The sequence below is a fragment of the Citrus clementina genome, unplaced genomic scaffold, assembly GCF_000493195.1.
Source record: "Citrus clementina cultivar Clemenules unplaced genomic scaffold, Citrus_clementina_v1.0 scaffold_4, whole genome shotgun sequence".
NCBI lineage: Eukaryota > Viridiplantae > Streptophyta > Magnoliopsida > Sapindales > Rutaceae > Citrus > Citrus x clementina.
Genome location: NW_006262274.1, coordinates 15,804,917 through 15,825,810, shown reverse-complemented (window position 1 = coordinate 15,825,810; position 20,894 = coordinate 15,804,917). Strand labels below are relative to the sequence as shown.

General features: G+C 31.5%; 1 protein-coding gene and 1 pseudogene across 1 annotated transcript; both read right to left on the bottom strand.

Annotated features, from left to right (window-relative positions):
* Positions 1-14,018: 14,018 nt before the first annotated feature.
* Positions 14,019-14,878, bottom strand: LOC18045595 (annotated as a pseudogene).
* A 1,245-nt stretch (positions 14,879-16,123) lies between these two features.
* On the bottom strand, positions 16,124-18,412 carry LOC18043892 (protein NLP3). Its single transcript, XM_006437093.2, has 4 exons — positions 18,013-18,412; positions 17,853-17,920; positions 17,649-17,743; positions 16,124-16,884 (listed from the first exon to the last, which is right to left on the bottom strand). The coding sequence occupies exons 1-4, from the start codon at positions 18,158-18,160 to the stop codon at positions 16,347-16,349; spliced, it is 849 nt and encodes a 282-aa protein (XP_006437156.1). The 5' UTR covers positions 18,161-18,412; the 3' UTR covers positions 16,124-16,346.
* Between the last annotated feature and the right edge of the window lie 2,482 nt (positions 18,413-20,894).

Here is a 20,894-nt window from a genome sequence, read left to right as displayed (position 1 = left end):
AATCTATATGAATTTATTGTCAAAGATGGTGATCTTGATGGGCATGTGAATATGTTAGAAAAAACTTGCACTTGTCGGGAATTTCAACTTGAACAATTACCATGTGTACATGTTGTGGCAGTGTGTAGGCATCGAGATTTTTCAATCTATGATTACTGCTCCTATTACTATTCAAGTGATGCATGGGTGTTAGCATATTCTGAGACTATTTATCTTGTTAGTCCTCAAGAGGGGTGGGATGTTTGTGGTGATGTATGTGCCCGCGAAGTACATCCTCCTCTAGAAAAGCGGTCAAGTGGGCGTCCAAAAAATAATAGAATACCATCTAGGGGTGAGGAAAAGGTGCCTCGTAAATGCAGTCGGTGTGGTGGTCGTGGACACAATTGACTCAAATGCATGACGCCAATGCTGTTACATGAATGATACCTTGTTTTAAATTTATATGCAATGTAAGTGTCTCAATTCTTGGTATTCATTTATGTTTTATTTATTTCGTTAATGCTGTTTAAATATGTACTAAATTTAACATTATGTGTACAGGGCTTGACGGAGGATTTAGCTTGTATGTTGTCTTTAAATGGTGGCATCGTAGATTTTTTGGTTATGGCTTGAGTTCTCGGAGCAATTAAAGGACTATGCTAAGTCATTGTATAAGGATTTTCATATTGAAATTGCATAAGGATGAATTTACTAGTTGCTATTTAATGTTTCCTGGATAAGGATCAATTTACTAGTTGCTATTTACTAGTTGAAATTGTATAAGGATGAAATAGAATTGTATTTAATGTTTCCTGGATAATTTAAAGTTGTTGCAGAAAAAAGTCGAGTGTTTCCTGTTATTTACCCAACTACACTGAAAAAATCAGTATTTCCTGTTATTTACTCGACTTCGATGAAAATAATTTACATTTACTGAACTTCGAGGAGATGAGAATTTTTGTTCAATATTTTGCAAGGTCACATCAAAGTCGAGTATTCTCGACCTCATACCTAACTTTGGTGAGGAGAATTTTCGTTCAATGTTAGAGAAGATTGCAATATAAGTCGAGTTTTCTCGACTATTTACCTGACTTCGATGTGGAGAAATTTTATTTAATGTTAGGTAATATTATATTAAAAGTCGAGTTTTCCCGACTGTTGATCCGACTTCGATGAGGAGAAATTTGTTGAATGTTAGGCAATATTACACTAAAAGTCGAGTTTTCTCGACTGTTTACCCGACTTCGATGAGAAGAAATTTTTTTCAATGTTAGGCAAGATTACATTAAAAGCGGAGTATTCCCGACTATTTTCCTAACTTTGCTGAAGGAAGTTGAGAGTTAAGTCAATCAGAGGAGAATTTTTTAGGCAAGCGTACATTGAAGTATGGGAATCAAAATACCAGACTTTGATGAAATAAGTTGAGTATACTCGACTCTTTACCCGACCTACATAAAAAAGTATAAAATTTCTTAGAAGACTTAATGCTGACTAAATAATTACAAAAACCAAAATATTTAACTTATTCACACATTTACAACAATACAAGTCAGTTCATAAGGTTTTGATTAACATTATCCCAAAAGTTAAACTACAAACTAATACGAAGTCGAGTATTCTTGTCATCATCAATCGCACTCTTCTATCAACTTCTTATCAGAAAACAACCTTGTTGCCACTTGTTTTCGGTATGAGTTAATGTCTGCTTGTGTACGAACGTCATATGGAATGTCTAGACCATATACAAGTGCCTCCAAATAAAACATAACAAAAACCCCACAATCATTGCTGCAAGAGATAAATAGAAAGTGATAGTTATTTGATATTACATAACTCAAGGGATAATATAAGAGAGGCAACAATATTTTTTACTTGTTTTTTTGTTGTGGGATGTTTGAAAATCGCACAGCCTTCCACTTACGAGTTAGAGAATTATTATCAGAATGTGAAGTATACCATGAGATCCTATCTAGAATCAATGGCATCATAACTACAAACGGCAACAATTCCTTCTCAAATGCACTGTCATTCATATAATCTAACATGGAGTCATATACAAAAATTATCTCCTTTTGAAGGTCAAATTGTGCTAGTGCCCAATGATCTTGCTTAAGATGAAGCGGAATATATACCTACAGAAAAAACCATGTAAACCACTAAATGGAGAAAAAAAACTATAGTCAACATGTCAAATAAATATAAGCAACTTACTTTGGAAACATCTTTCCAATGAACAACACATTTAAGTTTTTCACCCTTGGTATAATCAACGACATAATTAGTAGCATTATTTGTCCATACTTTTTCAGGGTTGATCACGTAAACTGAATACAGATGCTCTAACTTTCGCTATCATTACAGAAAACAAAAGTGTAAGTGTCTTATATATTTTATATTTTCCTATATGTTTTATAAATGTAATAACAAACTTACTTGATATATAGTGTCTATTATGGCACAAGATGGGGAGTTGACCAAGCTGTGTCGTACATCATAAAAAAAAGAGTCCAAGTGCTGTAGATAATAAACAATAGTTATTATATGCATTGTTTAACATATTCATTAAAGTACCTAATAAAAATTATTACTGCGCTAGATATCCATGCTCTTGGTTTGCATAATAGACGGAAGAAGTCTTTATCTGCGTCTTGGACGGGCCACCTTATTGTCAAACTACCATAAAAAATAAGAAATATTATGACATAGCAACTTGAATAAATATGATTAACCCTAAAACAAGAATAAAAGAAGAAATAAATATAATTAACCCTAAAACAAAAAAAAGAATAAAAGAAACTTACGACTCCATATTGCCATCACGCATCCAATCATCAAAGTTTATTGGACCTTTTGATTCAGTTACTGCATCTTTTCGTGACTTCTTATAAGGGTCAGTGTAAGGTGTGCTAACATATACTGATTTTTTTCTCTTTTTTCTCAGATAATGTTGTTCCAATGGAACACAATCTTGTTCTTTGCATCTTTTTTTGTCGTGAGATTTGCTAGAAATTTCATCAGTAATGTTAATTATACCATGTACAGGTGGCTGTATTACAGGTAAATAAAACAAAATTTAGAATTCTGTATATAATTGCTAGTAACTAATTTCAACACGAACTAAATTTAAATTTACCAACCTCAACATCAATTTAATCGGCATCTACATGAGCAACCCCTGCAATTTGATGATCATGTGCAGATGGCTGTATTACCGATAAATACAATCAAATTTAGAATTTTGTACATAATTGCTAGTAACTAAATTCAACACGAACTAAATTTAAATTTACCAACCTCAACATCAATTTTATCAGCATCTACATGAGCAGCCCCTGCGGTTTGATGATCATGTGCAGATGGCTGTATTACCGATAAATACAATCAAATTTAGAATTTTGTATATAATTGCTAGTAACTAAATTCAACACGAACTAAATTTAAATTTACCAACCTCAACATCAATTTTATCGGCATCTACATGAGCAGCCCCTGCGGTTTGATGATCATGTACAGATGGCTGTATTACCGATAAATACAATCAAATTTAGAATTTTGTACATAATTACTGGCAAGTAAATTCAACACAAACTGAATTTAATATTACCAACCTGATCATCTATTTTATCATGGTCTACATGAGAAGCCACTGAGATATGAGGATCATGTGCAGGTAGCTGTATTACAGATAAATATAACATAATTTAGAATTCTTTACATAATCGTAACCAACTGAATTTAACTTCAACTAGATTTAATATTACAAACCTGAACATCCATTTTATCTATGACTACATCAGAAGCCACTGAGGTAGGAGGATCATGTGCAGGTGGCTGTATTATAAATAAATATAACAAAATTTAGAATTCGCTCGTAATTATTGTCAACTGAATTTAATTTCAATTTTGTCTAAGCCACTAAAGTAAATGTAAAAATATATAAAAAATAAAAATCACTTCTAAAAGTGTTTAAAATGTTGCAAACCTGATCAGTGAGACTATCTTTGGCTGCATTAAAAGGTGCTAGAAACTCCTCGAGTAACTTCGTCGTTCTCCATAACTCTTTTGTAATGTTGTCAAGCTTTGCTTCCAACACATCAATCTTTTGCACCTTTTCCTCAATTTTGCTTAATCTGTCATAAATTTTTTGAAATGTTGGAGCAACATGATCGCCTATAGAGACACGACAAAACAGAGTGACCTACGAACATGTTTTAAGATATACTGCTAAGTTAATTTCATAAATAAAAATCTCAAAATGTCTTTAAACAAATCAACTAACTTACATTTTTGCTTGTTTTTTCGTGGAACGGTGTTGTCCTCTGAAAAGTAGGTGCATTACGTGGCGAAGGAAAAAATCTTGGGGAGGGTGCATCGAATGGTGTGTGTGAAATATCATCAGTGATGGTTGCATGCCTATCATCCATAACAACATCAACTTGCTGCTGCATTTGCACATTTGAATGTGCAGAATTTGGTTCGTTGTTAGGCTCATCACCACTCACAGCATTGAGTTCGCCAAGCTCTTGCTTCTACTCAATTTTTGAAGCCAAGAACCATTGCATGTAATGTTATGTAATCTCATTACTTCTATCACTTCCGGTGGCATGCAATGTTGTCGCTACAGTAAACTATATAATATAGATGTTAATTAAATTATACCAAGAAGGTACTAATGCTTTAACTAAATAACTCCAGTTAAACTAAATAATTCATGTTAATGGTTCGCACTTAAATAAGAATGAAACACTTACGATGTCTTCCTCTTTCAAAGCTTTATTAATTACATCAGCCATAATCTTGTTCTTACAGAACCACTTAAGAATTCTTGGAACCTTTAAATCACCCTTTTCGATTGCAAATTTTTGGCCGAATTCAGAAAGGACCTCGTATGTCCACACCTACAATATTACAACACTACATCAATATCATATAAAATTCATCTATTTATTATAAAAATAAATAAATAAGCATTCTCACCTGAAACGCATATGGAAAACCATAAAGGCTGTATTTCTCTTCTGTGTTTGGATCTAATGAACCAATTCTTTTGCTTCTCCTTGTAACTATGTTCTTCAAGCTTAACATTGTTGCCTCGAATGACAAGCGACCCCATGGATAATTATTAAATTCTTTAAAGTTGTCTAATAGACGAATATGGAGGCCATCAATCTTATTCTTGGGCTCCTTTCCTAGCAACACAGACTCCAAGAAATATAGCATGGCAAACTTGACCATCAAGGTATCATCATTGGACTGGGCTGTTGAAAAAGCTTTCTGTAATTGTTTTTAAGTAAATTCATGATTGCCCCCCATGAACACATCACATATACTATCAAAATTGTCTTTCTCATGTACTAGAAGATCATGTTCTTTATGGCATTTCAATCCCGTAATTAAGGCAAACTCAAGCATAGAAAATCTGCACTCTTTTTGTCCTATTTTGAAGTACATTGCCTTATCAGTTGATCTCACATACCGTAATAATAATGCATGAACAATTTGGCCAGCGAATTTTAGATCTTGAAGGTACACAAAATGACCAAAGCATGTTTCCTTAAACACTTCATATTGTTGCTCTGTGAGACGTTGCTTTATAAGTGAAAGTGCCTTTAGTGATGACATATTAGACACTTTTACTAAAACCGCCTTCTGATCGTCGTTATCTAAATTATCATCGGATGGCATGGTTTTTTTTGGTATATAGTCCAGAACCTACAGGATCAAGTAAAAATTTTTATCTAGAGGTTAAATGTGTTATAAACTAATCATATGAAGCCTGATAGTAAACAATTCAAATGTTATTAGGCTAATAACATGCCAACAACTATTTTCCAGCTCATAATTAAACTCTAACCCTGATTTTAGAACACAACACATATAGATTCTTACACTACAATCCTTAATTTCATAAATTTATAGAACAATATGTTTATAACAAAATTCAAAACAATAATCAATAAAAGGCAGATCCAATGAACACAATCAAATAACCTTTAAAATTGAATCATAATGTTTCAAAACTAAACACATCCTTTCTCCAGCCGCAAAGCAAAAATTGGGGAAACTAACCCACATGATTCTTTATTCAACTTTTCTTTAACCACATTGTTGCCAAATCTTAATTGTCGCACTCAAACAAAAAAAAAAGAATACAAAATCCATAGAGGAAATAAAATAAATCGAAGTTCTTCAAATAAAAATATGATGTCTAACATTTGTTTTTGCATGTCTCTTCGTGATATATTGTATTACATTGTTCATGTTATACTTCTAATTATTTCCCATTTTCAGTAATCCCCATAAATTATACCCAATTCACTAAATCACTTACTATTTTCAAGCAAAACCCTAAAATTTTTCTTTGAATATTTGTAGGAGAAAGAAGAAAATGAAAATTACTTACCTAGTAATCAATGACGGAGGCAAGACAAGGTAGTGGTGACAAAGCTGAGGCGATGGTGATAGTTGAAGTGCAGAATGGGTAGAGAGCCGCTTGTTCTTCAAGGAGTTTTCTCTCTTATTTGTTTACTCGACTTTGTGATTTTGGGTGGGAATCGATTTTGTTTTGTTGGCTTTTATTAAGGTTATTTTTGTATTTTCCCTGATCTTTTTAAGTATATATGTGTAAAGCTAGCCATTTTAATATATGGAGGTATATTTTGGGTATTTTGAGGGAAACCAGGTATATCCCACGCAATTCGCTCCTAAACTGAGTTTGGAGAAGGGGAAGAGTTAGAGTTTGAGGAAGGAGAAGACTGGTTCATTACTGCACAATTCAACGAGAGCTGATCTGTTGCTGCACAATCACTGGAATCTGACTTTTTTAGGTAAGTAACTCTTTCTTTCAATTAGTTGATAAGGTTTTGATGTTTAGGGAAAAATAAAAAATTTGGGATTTTATGTTGAAAAAATAAATTAAATTAGTTGTGAGTCTCTCATAACATATTCAAAAACAAACTTTATAACTGTTTTGATTCATGAAAATGGTGAAAATTTGATGGATTGTGCATATTATTATTTGGTTGTGCAACAACAAACGATTCAAGGTTGTGTAATACACCACCCTTAGTTATATGACCTTGTCATGTAGTATATGACCTTCATATATTTCACGACCTTCATGTAATGTTATGTATTTACTTGGCAGGTCAGTGTTTACATCATTTTAATGGTCTGCATGTTAAGCCAAGAAGTTGGTGTCGTTTGTTGTCAATTTATATTTGCTTTGATAAATTATTTTCTTAGTTTTCAGGAGTATTTTGTGTTCAACTGTAAAAAATGTTTGATTGTGTCTACAAATTGTATTATATGGATGGCCAGCTGGCCTTGGATGTTCGTGTAGGACAAGAAAGTTAAATTTTATTCAGTTATTTGAATTTTGATGTTATTGATTTAATTTGTAAATAACTTCGATATTATTTGATATTGAATGTCACCCACTATTTTAATTTCATGAATGATGCAAAGAAGTTGCCTTTCTAGATTGGACATTGTGTACCATGTTACCATAAACTTGCTTTGATGACTCTTCATCATCTTTATTTTTTTTATCCTAATATGAATTCAGTATTTGAATTTTTTCAATAATCTAATTGTATATTGTTGGTTCTGTCTATCACTTTTCTAGGGTGGATGACTTGGACTCCAGATTATCGTCATCTTCTGACTTGAATTAACAACCAGTTGTAGTCACTTTTGGTGAAACTTCAAGCAGTTTGCTTGTGGTCTTTTGTTCATAAGCAATAACATACAAATGGACGAATTGTACAGATTGAGTAGCATTGTATGTAGTTTTTTTTTATTTTTTCTTAATGTACCAGTAGAAAACAATTGGGCAATCAAAGAAATTTTAGTCTTTTATTTGACTTGTATGGTGAGTGAATCACTCAATTTCAAAGCTCACACATCATCTACTATTTTAATAACAAAGCAAAACAAATTATGCAAAGTAATGAAACAAGCAATTCAATAATATTATTATTATTATATTCAATATTATTATTATTATATAGATTAACATAGGCACAAGTAAATTACATGCATGAAACATTAAACCGAATATAAATATGCATGTAAAGAATAGAAACCTGGCACCGAAGGCAACAAACTAAAAACTACAAAGGAAAGCAGGCATCGAACTATGACGGTACAAAAAATAACCAAGTTTGTATAACAACAATTATTAAAATAGATTTCATCCGCAGATAAAGCACAATATGTCTCAAAATCTAAAGTTAATAAAACAACCTCCATTGCATACGTTTTGACATATAAGAAAAAATAGTGGAAATTATTGAAAATAGAACATTGTAATGTGAGGAAAATATCTAATTATTTTCTAGAAAATGTAAAACTTAAAACCCAATAACATTACCATACCTTATTGGGTTATTTAATAGGTAATGTACCTCCTTTCAATTAAAAAAAGTATGGGTCTTAAAATGTAAATACATTATTGTATTTGTGTAAGAGGTTATAAGAGATTTCGTGAGATTTTGAGAGATTTTGTTCTTGTTTTCATTAGAGTGTAAGAAAAGAGTGAGAAGGTGTAACACCCGTTATTTTTGTTAAATTATTATTATTATTATATACCTATTTTATAGAGTATAATATTTTGGGTTAATGTATTTAAGGGTATTTTATTGTATTTTATTTTATTTCTTTTAAATCTCAAATCATTTATTTATTTTATTTATTTATTACATACCTTATTTAAAAGGAAATAAATTCCTTAAAGGGCAAGGGTTTTAAAAAGGCTTGGCCTATAAAAACCTCATCTATGTTATTTTGTTTTTCAAAGCCCTAGAGGCTAATAAAGAAAAGAATACAACAGCCAACATAAGAGTGAATTCATGTTTTTGAATAAGAAAAGGAGAATATTTTGATTGCATTCCTGTTTTCCATTAAAGGAGTTCTTGACCTTGGATTTTGTCTTGAAGGTAAGAAAGAATTTATAAGCCTTTGAACCTCTAATTTTGATTGTGATTTTATGTGATTGATTGAATGATTTTGTATGTGTTGTATTTATAAAATTGTGAAAAATATGATCATGTATTGATTTATGTGTTATTGAGTGGAAATAGTGTTGTTATGTTATCTTGGAAATTGTAAATAGTATAGATGGAAACTGTAAACAGTATAGATTGAACTTCATACGATTGTTGTTTTCATTGAGTTTCATTATAAAAATTTATATATTATTAAACTAGAAATCTTTATCTGTCTATCCATATATTTATTTTTCAAAAAGTCATTTTATATAAATTGTTTTGATTTTTCGAAATTGGAACACTGATGCTGGAAATTTTCAATTTACAGCAGTAATTCTCACTTCTATAATTTGTTTCATAACCCAGACGACTTCTGAAAATTCTGGAAATTTTTATTACTGCATGAATATATGTCTATTTTCTGTATGTTTAATTTCGTAATTTTTGGATTTATATAAAAATCACTAAAAATCATAGAGTTGGGCTGCCGCAATCCTGGAAACTGTTTTCCAGAATTGCGAGGGATGATATTAAAGCGAGCTTGGGTTGCTTTTTCATTACTAAATGTCTTAAAAACTTCATTGATGTGTCATTTTTTGGATTACTTATCATAAGATGTAATGATTACAATGAGGATGTTGTTGATATTTGATATTTGATATCATTAAAGATAATGTGACATCATATATATGTTTTATTTTTTGTTAAATATATTAATGACTGAGAAGATAGTTTTGTACAATGTATGTGATATAACAGGATAGTCATATATGCTCAAGGAATGCTCAGCCCAAATACATGACTGTATTAAGGTATTTTCACAGATACTCGACTGCAGTCGAGTATTTGTAAACACACATAACCAGCTGGTATTTGTATTGGTACACAACTACAGTCATGTATTTTCACAGATACTCTACTGCAGTCGAGTATTTGCAAACATATATGACCAGCTAATATTTGCATTGGTATATGACTACAGTTGAGTATTTTTATAGATATTCGACTGCAGTTGAGTATTTGCAAACATACATGACCAGTTGGTATTTACATTAGTACACAACTTCAGTCCAATATTTTTATAGATAAACAACTATAGTAGAGTATTTAATAGATACACGCCTATAGTTGAATACAGTTAGATATACACGACAATAACCGAGTAACAACCAAAATACACGACTGTAATCGGGTAAGTAGATATAGAATATAAAATAATCTAAAACATTCATTATAATGACAACACAATCAACATAGGCTTTAACATATCAAACTTCAATTTAGTAAATAACAAAAGCGATTGTACATCAGACAACATAGATTTAATACATGTTTGAATCGTAAATAAGCCGTAATACAATGGTAGTTGCTACACCAAACACTCGGCCCATGTATTATAAGTCCCCGGTCGCCTCCCTTTGAAAACAACATAAGCCACACAAACATGTTAATCCACCTGCAAAACAAAAAAGATAAAAATTTATCAACTAACTTAGATATTAAAGAAATTAAAACTATAAAAATGACAAGTATGTAAGGTTCATAGTAGTACGTGTGCTTGTTTCTGTTTTATTCGGTCCAACTACGAGCTTATTATTAGAAAATGGGATTGGTCACTGCAAGTTAGTTGATTATGTCATCGAGACCACAACTACAACACTTTTGGCGCAACTTCTCTTCATCTTGTGATATTATCCTCACTTCCTGTGGCCGACCCTTTTTCCGCTTTTCGACAGGGGGCTAATTAAGTGTGGAATCGTCTACCTATTTACACTATTGTTGTCATGTAATTATTAGTTTACACAACATTAGTTGTGTAATTTGCTAAAATACACAATTATAGTCCAGTAAAAAGTCAAATGATATATTTAGTAAAAAAATGTAATCTTTATACTAATAGAATGATATGTGTCATAACAACTATTATATCTTTCAAACTTGCACAACTGCTATTGTGTAAATTTGTACATACACGACAAAAGTCGTGTAAGTTGCAAAAATACACGACTCAGTAAATAGTCTAATGACATATTTCTTCTCTATTTTTTTTTTTGCACTGATAAAATGTCTCATAATAGTTGGAACATTTTACATATACGCACAATTATAATATGTAAGTTCCTATGTATACAACAGTAATCGATAACTTATTAAAACACAAAAATATAGTTTAGTAATAGTAAAAGTATATATCTAGTGAAAAAATATATTTTTGCACCAATAAAATGCTAAGGTATCATAATAATTGGAATATTTTGCACACTTTCACAATTACAGTCATGTAAATCCATACATATACGATTACTGTCGTGTATGTCGAGTGCAGAACAAAATTTTGTCAACAAATTCAGGTTTCAACGAATGTAGTTATAAAATCCATCAAATAGCAGTCATATGATGCAAATGTAATAAAAGTGTGAGTTACTTTATTATTTATCACAAACTAAAGAAGACCCTAAAAATTATCTAATGTCAACAAAATGAATAAATAACACAAAATAAAAATAAATTTTCAAATATCTTATTCATATGATGAATAATGCACCTAGCTGCAAACCAAAATCTCAGTCCACGCCATACCCTAAAAGTAAGGTATTTACCTAAATACGTCCTCATAACTCAAAATTTCTCATATATGCTTTTTTCAATGTACAATTACAGAATTACCCCAATTCAGAATCTAATATTTCAAAATCACAGATATTACAATGCCTAGGATGCTTCTGCTGCTGTAAGTTCGTGCTTCTTCTGCTACAAGTTCGTGCTTCTTCTACTACTAGTTCTAACACCACAAATCCGCTACTTTTAAGGGAAATTCACCAAATTAAAGGCTATAAATTCACCGAATTAAAGGTTATTTACCACATTTACACTTAATTTTTACTTCATAAAGAGAATTTAGAATTCATAATTGTTGGGGTTATATGCATTAGGGTTTTAAAAAATAAATTGCCCACGTGATTTTGGTCATAATTGTAGTTGGCCGAGTTATTTGTTTCACTTGCATGCTTGCTGATAATGTTTCTTCCTGATTCATGTAATGAAGCTTCTTAAACTTGTGGAGTTGAAATTGAAGAGAGTGATTTCAAGAGAGTTCACTCTCCTTGTAATGGTTATGGGAGTTTCTAATTAAATATTCAGAGGGAATTGGATAAAACAAATATTATCCTTGTGACTACTCGGTTATGGCTACACTGATTTATCTATTAGATATGTGTTTGGTTTTTCTTGTACTTTGTAGTTGGACTTCATTCATGAGAATTATATATTAATTTTCTTTAACTGTGTATGCATTTATTATGTCGCCATCTGGGTTTTCTCTATTATTTGCTATGGAACATTCAATTTGCAATTCTAGTTATTTCTTACCCATATTGAATGGATTTCAAATAATATGTTAATGATTAAATGTCCATTTGGCTTTTTAATGGTTCATTAATATATTTTTTTATAATAAACAAAATTTTCATTCTCCTTATTCGTTGACAAGCCATATTAAAGTAAATCCTTTTCCATACTGTCATTCACTTAAAATTCTGTACAGAGATTTGGATCCAAGAAGATATAGAAGTCAAAGCATATTTAGCTTTTATTTAGTGTTATGTTGTACGCATTATGTTTTATCATGAAAGGATTTAAATTCAAGGAGATATAGAAGTCAAAACATATTTGATGCTTGTTGTAGTCGTGTAATGAATGCTTTACTCGGATGTAATCATGTAGTGAATATTTTACTCGGTTGTAGTCGTGCAATGAATGTTTTACTCGATTGTAGTCGTATAATGAATGTTTTACTCAACTGGTGTGTCATGTAATTTTTTTTATTAGTCTAGAATATATTAGTATGCAACTTTTCAGTCATTTTATATTATAATTAAAATATTTTATGTTTATGCAGATGGAACTGAAAATTAAGGAATATGAATACTTCAAAGCAAAGATTTCTAATCGATTATCACTAGATGCAGTGGAAGACATAAATAAAGACCATCTTTATGAGTATTTAACATCCCACAATAAAATCAGGGTATGCAATTGAGTACATCATATATATATATTTCAATAAGAATGATGATTTAATTATTGCTGTATATGAATTTTATTAGTGGTAATTGTGAAGCATTTTTGTTGTAGTATTTGGAGGCCCTAGCCCATGGCCTTGACATCAACACATATATGTCAACAAGATGATGTTACACAATTTCGAAAAGCATTGGCTGTCAAATTATTTGGACACAGGTCGTTGAAACCAACTACATGGTGTCATACCCTTAAAAACTTCATTGTTGTGATTTTGCCATTTTTTTGGATTAGCTATCATGAGATATAATAGTTGCAATGGGGATGTGGTTGACATTTAATATCATTAAAAATGATTTTATATCAATATTCATGTTTATTTTTTGTTAAGTATATTATTGAGGAAAAAAAGATAGTTTTGTACAATGTCTATTATATAACAGGGTGTTCAGATATATTGAAGGAATAAACAGGTAAAATACATTAATACTGTCATGTATTTTCATTGGTATACAACTATAGTCGGGTATTTTCATAAACACAAGATTACAGTCGGGTATTTCCAACTAGTAGTGTTAACTTAATTTTTGTTAAGTGTAATATTCAAAGACAACAAGATAGTTTTGTACAATTTATATGATATAATAAGATGATCATATAATTCAATGAATGCTTAGCCTAAATACACGATTACAGTCGATATTTCCACCCATGTCTTTCTCATTTTTCTTCAAATGGATGTTTGGATGACCAGTAGTTAATTCCACCCATGTCTTTCTCATTTTTCAATAGTTCCACAAACCATTATAACTTCTTGTTGTTTTACCCCCCGGTGTGTGCGCGCTTGTGTGTCACATTCAAGAGATTTCTTCTTTAATGTAGATTCCTTTTTATAGATGTCTGCATTTTAAAATGTGAACTCAAACTTTACATAAAAGCGGTTTGCACCACCTAAGAATGATTATCTAAGGAGAAAAGGAAATTTAGAAGCAGAAATCTCCCGTTAACATTTTAACATTTGTACAGCATTATATAAATAGCTCACATCCATTCACACGTCAATCTACATAAACAATGACAATCTCATAGCACTATTGAAAAATGAATAAACCTCCTGCAGTTTCACTTTCCAGGGACAAAGTTTGTGGCATAAGCCCAAGCATTGTTGTTAACATAGAGAACATAGCCAATCTTCCATTCTTGATTTCCTTCACCTAAGTTCAGCAAAAGCTTCAGGATCATCAGCCAAGCCAAGAGGGTCAAATTTGCCACCAGGATAAAGAAAGAGGGTCTGTTACTTCACCCAATGGCCCACCAGCAGTCCTGTAACCCCCAACAGCTCCCATCAGAATTACCTGGATTGCCCATACGGCTAAAATACTCTGTGCATGGATCAAACTAGGGTTTTCCAAATAATCTAACCCTCCTTCACTGAAAATCTGGGCACCGGCTTTGAACTAAACAGCTGCGCCAAACTTGACTCCGTTTCGAGACAGGAGCTCTGGGAATACGCAGCAGAGGACTCCAAGCATTGCCCACCTGGCGTGGATAACTTTGAGCTCACGGTTCTTGGCAAAGATCTCTGGGTCTGCTGAGAGGCAAGCAGTGTCCCAGCCGTAGTCTCCGGGGAATTCTCCTGTCAGATAAAATGGTGCTTCGCCTGAAAGTGGATCCAAGTACTTGACACGATCAGGGCCATACCATTGGCTGCCGGATGAAACTGGCTTTGGTTTCCCAGCGGTTTTTCTCATGGTTATACAGCCCTTGCTGTGGATTTCAGAGGCGGCCGGAGACTGAATTTAATGAAGTTGAGGTTACTTCTTGGTCAATGCTCAATCTGCAGGACTAACCAGGGATGGCAATGGGGCGGGGTGGGGAGTGGGGATGCCTACCCCATTCCCCACCCCATTAAAATTTTTTGCCTCCATTCCCCATCCCATTTCTTAATAAATTTAGTGGGTTGGGGATGGGGAATCCCCATACGGAGAATGATTCCCACATCCCTACTCCATTCCCCATTTATTTATTTTATAGTAGATATAAAAATATGATTTCAGTAAATTAAAAATTAGAGACTTAAAATAAAATCATCACCATATTATAAAGTGTTTAAATTTTTTAAAAAATCTCTAAAAGTTTCAAACAATATTTTAAACTGATATTAAAAGTGACAAATATTTAAAGAGAGCAGCACCTTAAAAGAGAAAAGAAAATATAATAATATTTTAAAGTTAAAAAATATTGTAGGGTTTTCTTTTAATTATATTATGTTTATATTACATAAAAATTAAAAAATTATTAATTGACATTATAGTTGATAAAATAAAAAATAAAAATATATTTATATATAATGGGAATTAGGGTGGGGGTAGGGGTGGGGTGGGGAGTGCAATACCAAACCTCATCCCGTTAATAATTTGGAAATTACTTTTCTCCCACTCCCCATTCCATTTTCCAAAAATTATTAAAAATTTTCCCCATTTGGGATGGGGCTCCAAACCCGTAGAGGATTTTGCCTTCCCTAGGACTAACAAAGACTAACAAAGATAAAAGAATACTTCAGTTAAAAACCAAATTTTGTGTTTCTTCCTCTTGTCTTTTATTCTCTTTTATTTAGGCTTTTCTTAGTGAATAAGCTCCACCAATTCCTCACCTGCTTAACCAAAATCAAAGAAATTTGTCATCATGATGGGGTGGTTTCTTCCCATTTATAAATTTAAATTTCCATACATATTTATGCATAAAAAAGACAATTGAGCTTCATAAATTTCCACCCTTGCATTTTATTAGATTTCACGGATAATATCCAAAATACCAACCTAATCATCCACGAAAAAGCAAACATCTGACAAATCTAATTACAATCTTCTACTGAATATTTAAATGATCTGAATTTCTGTACAAAGTGGATGTAAAATTGCATCACACCGGTCATGGCTGCTGAAAGGAATACTTACATTTCCAAGATCCACATGAAGAAAAATGCATTTACAGTATTTGCAATTTGATAAGTTACAGAAACATTATTAGCAGAGAAGGTAATCAAGAAGAGTAATTAGCTAGTTTAGATGATTTGATTAAGAGGCTAACTACTCACACTCGCGATGTTTAAGCAAAATAATGAGCATAGTTCATGAAAACATAAATCAGGCTACATATTATACAGAAATGCCAACAGACAGCTGAGACCACACACATCAATTCTATTACATGTCAAGAACAGAAGATAAAACTTAGTTATGCAGATAGTAATTGCACATTCAGAACAGGAGTTTGTGCAGTGGATTCGGTCTGCCCATACCACTATAAGAATGATCGTTCATGTGTACAGCAACCCACATTGTAATTTAGGAAGAGTCATGGCCACTCTTTAGGCAATGAAGATTTGAATATTCTGTGAAGCAGCACTCTCTCTTTCCTGTCTAGCTGCTTTACACAGTACTTCTTATAAACACCAAGCTTAAGTGCTTCTTGTCCTTCCTCTACAGTTCGTTTTCTGACAGCTGTCAAAAGACCTGACCCTTGAGGGTCAACGTTGCTCTCTGTTTCCCCATTGCCAGATTTTTCATTGCCTGTTGCTTGTGTAGCAGATTCTTTATCTGCTTTTGCTTCAGCTTGTTTGTCTTCTTCATCTATTTCACTTTCATCTTTATGGATGCCATCATTGCCATCAGAACTTCTGCTACCCCACCATTTATATGAAGCAGTTGATAAGCCATCTGATGGGAATCCGTGTTTAAATTCATCCAGGGCCATGATTCCTTTTGTCAAGTTTGCATTAAGCAAGACGTGTGGCTGCCCGACTGGACTGCTTTTGCTTCCTTGTTGCTGCAAATTAGGAGGGGAGGCAACTCCATGTAATTTGGATGTTTCATTGTTTAGGGGTTGAAATCCACTGCATCCACAAACAATTAGTAAAGTTTAAAGAGAGAGCACTTTCACATTATGACAAATCTGGAAAGACCCAGAAGTTGACATAAAATGTATATGATTTCCCTGAGTATCAGATTTTTAATACTCGAATCAGTAAGACTACCATCAATTATCTTATCCAGGGAGCATAACTGATTGGAAAACAGTTTATGAAAGCTAAGAACCATCCGTGATAACTTAAAAATCAGTTTAAAAAAAAGCATATACTAAAAAGGGGAAATTTGTGGTAGTAAAAAAAACCAGGTTCTAATACAGGCACAGGAAGAAAAATGTTTCGAGCACATAATAGGAAAGGTAATCACATAGTATCTTGCCAGCACAAATATCTCTTACAACGACATGCTACGTGAGAAGAATCATGGAAAGAAAAAAAAAAAAAAAAGAAAGAAAGAAAATGCCACAATCCTATTTATCCTTCCATCTTCCAATTTACAACTTTTAGGCAGCAGAGACTATAAACAGCTAGTTTCACAAAAAATTCTAGCTTGTGTTGGATTGGACAGTAATCATACACTCATTCAAAAGAACATATAATATTGTTAATCGGATCAGTTCAGTTACAAAATTTTCTGTTCAGCTATTACTGTACTGTGCAAGATTTATTGTAAATTAAAAACAGGGTTGTCCAATCCTTTTTCATCTAAAAAGTTGCCGATTATCTAACGATGATTGAGAATGTAATTATCAAGGACCGGCAATTGGGAATCGAAAGACCACCACACATACCTTTTCCTAGCAATCTTGGAGAGCTCAGCCAGTTCTTTGCTTTTTTCTCTAGCCGCATACTTTTTAATATCCTCAATGCTTTTTCCAGATAGAAACTATTCAAATCACCATTGAAAAAAAAAAAAATTAGCCAATTATTAATAATAAATTAAGTTAAATTGAAACGAAACGAAAAGCAAATAGCTAATTTGATAAATAAGTTACCTTGCGATAAGGCCAGCGATCAAGGCCATTGTCGCGGCAGATTTTCTTGAGAACGCTCACGCAGACACCTGCCACGTCACGTCAGATCACATCACAAGCTTAAAAGAATTAAAAATAATAATTTAAATTAAGAGAGAGAGAGAGAGAGAAACATATTTACCGAGATGATTGGCGGCGTCGGAGAGAGGGAGAGAGAAATATTTGGAGATATCATCGAACGAGAGCGATTTCGTCGATGTCGAAATCGAACTCGAAGCTGCCGCCTTTGATATCGAAGAATTATTGTGCAGCGACAGTGAACTCATCATTTTATTTATTTTTAATTTTATTTATTTATTTACCACGCACTCTTCATAGCCGCCGTAGTGGTTTAAACTTTAAAATGCAGAAAGAAGAAAGAAAGTCCTCTGTCAGTCAGTCACTGTAAAGCGGAAACTCGATAATAACGGGTCGGGTACTTGGGTTTGCCCGACTCTTCAAGTTCCTTACTTCACTTATCCTCAGCACGCCGGATTCTAACCCGAAAACCGGTTTACGGTACATTATTTACGCTACTGGTGTCGTTTATTCACCGTTTAATAAAGAGTTATAAAATTTTGGACTTATTTTCTTTAAATACACGCATCTTTTTTTTTTTTCTGACTGATTTCTACCTGAAATTATATTTTATTACATCCGTTTATTTCCGTCTCCACACCGTTATAACCTTGCTAATATCACAGGGACCAATTTGTCATTTAACCTACACAACAAAAAACATGAATTTGTCATTACGGGCCAAGGCTCTTATAAAGAAAATTGCTCTCTCTCATAATTTAGTTCCTGAATTTGAGGTATAATTAACTTTTTATTCACTATTTAAAAAAATGGAATATTTTTATTTTTCTTTTAGTTATGTGAAGTTGCATTTTTTTTTTAATTGTTTTACATGAATGTAGATTACATTGGTGGGTACTCATCATGGACCTGTGACAAATAGATTAATCCTTTGCTAAGACTATACTGATTATGATTCTTGGAGAGAAATGAAGAAGATATAAGATAACATGACATGGCCATTATATTCAATTATCTCATAAGTATGTTGCTTCCACTTCGAATATTAAATCTGAATTTCTTTTTTCAAATTTTATTTTTTTGGCATTTATATAAGATAAAATTGTAATTTTACATTTGGGACAAAAAAGTCATTTATTTGATTTTTGTTAGTTCTCTTAACAGTGTGCAGACGGGAGTGGACAAGTGCAAGAAAATGTAACTTTAGGTAGAAATCAGTTAAAAAATCAAATATATGTGTATTTTAAAAAAAAAAAGTGGTCGGTGGATAATTTTCCTAAAATTTTATCACATACTTACTAATATTCACGAAATCATCTTCATTATACCATATTTAAATCATCTTCATTATAAAATTATATTTAAATTGTGAATTTTGGGGGAATTTGTTTTAATTTTATTTTTCCATAAAAATAGATAGCTCAGTCAAGAAACAAACTGCATTTATAATTTAAAGGGGTAAAAGCTCATTTAGTTCATGTATTTTAATATTAGTATCCATTTAGTCCTTATATTTTTAAAAATGCCTCGAAACATCCCTGCCGTTAAAGTATTGATACTCCTACCATTACTTTTTATTTCTTTTAGCTTATTTTTACAATATTACCCTTTTATAATATTTTTTTTAGACATTAATAAAAAGAAAATAATTAAATTACCAATTTAACCCTAAAAAATAAAAAATTATATTAATTTATAATTGTCAAAAATTAAATTGTTACTTTTTATTTCTTTTGGCTTACTTTTATAATATTACCCTTTTATAATAATTTTTTTGTTTGGACATTAATAAAAAGAAAATAATTAAATTACCAATTTAACCATAAAAAATAAAAAAATATATATTAATTTTTTATTGTCAAATATTGTATGCAAACTACCAAGTGTGCAAATGGTGCTTGCAAAAAAATTAATATAAGTTTTTTATTTTATAGGGTTAAATTGATAATTTAATTATTTTTTTATTAATGTCCAAACAAAAAAAATTATTATAAAAGGGTAATATTGTAAAAGTAAGCCAAAAGAAATAAAAAGTAACGGTAGAGGTATCAGTACTTTAACGGCAAGGAAGCAAGGATGTTTCGAGGCATTTTTAAAAATATAGGGACTAAACGGATACTAATCTTAAAATACAGGGACTAAATGAGTTTTTACCCTAATTTAAAGTATATGTACCAAAATTGTTACCATTCATTTTTTGAAACTGATTTTCATAAGCCTTTGTAAGTGTGGCGCATGATTTTCTTTACACTAAGTCAATCATTTATTTCAAAAGGCCTTCTTTAGTATAAACTTTTTAGTCATAGTTGCTGTGGAAAAAAAACTGTAATTATTAAATAAAACCTAAATGTCAAAGTACCTTCATTTGTGATTGTATTTAAGTTAAAGGTAGTAAAACGAATAAACAAATTATATTCAAATCGAATCGTAAATGAATTAGGTCAAAATTCTGCTGATTCAAAATTGATTAATTTATTAAACAAATATTCAGCTTGATTAGTGTAATTTGTTTAGTAGAATTAATAGACGAATCGAATTGAATATGAGTTTGTTTATAAAAATATAATTAATAAATAAAAATTAAGCAAAATAACATATAAAAAGACCATAATTTTAACATCCTAAATAATTTTAACATCCTAAAAATACGAACTAATAATCATTTATAATTACTATATTAGTCTTCAAACTTTAAAATTTTATCATATATATTTAAGTATAAATAAATTATTTAATTAAATGAATTTTAAATTAATAGATTATTTTCGATTTGTTTATGACTTATTTATTAAACGAATCATAAACAAATAAACGAATTCCTACCCTTAAACTTAGATTCTCGAATCAAATTCACTGATGTATTAAATGAATCAATTTTTTCTAACTAAACTTATTTAATTTGCATTGAATCAAATTAAACAAATAAATCATAACCCAGATTGGCACCCCTCTGCTTATTTCTTGCGATTCAATAAATTTTGAACA

What these genes read in the sequence shown, in the direction of transcription:
- LOC18043892 (XM_006437093.2), bottom strand. Translation starts at nt 18,160, where the DNA reads ATGATGAGTTCACTGTCGCTGCACAATAATTCTTCGATATCAAAGGCG. An exon ending in ATCGCTGGCCTTATCGCAAG is followed by an intron (nt 17,744 to 17,852) that starts GTAACTTATTTA and finishes TGATTTGAATAG; the next exon opens with TTTCTATCTGGAAAAAGCAT. An exon ending in TCCAAGATTGCTAGGAAAAG is followed by an intron (nt 16,885 to 17,648) that starts GTATGTGTGGTG and finishes TTGTGGATGCAG; the next exon opens with TGGATTTCAACCCCTAAACA.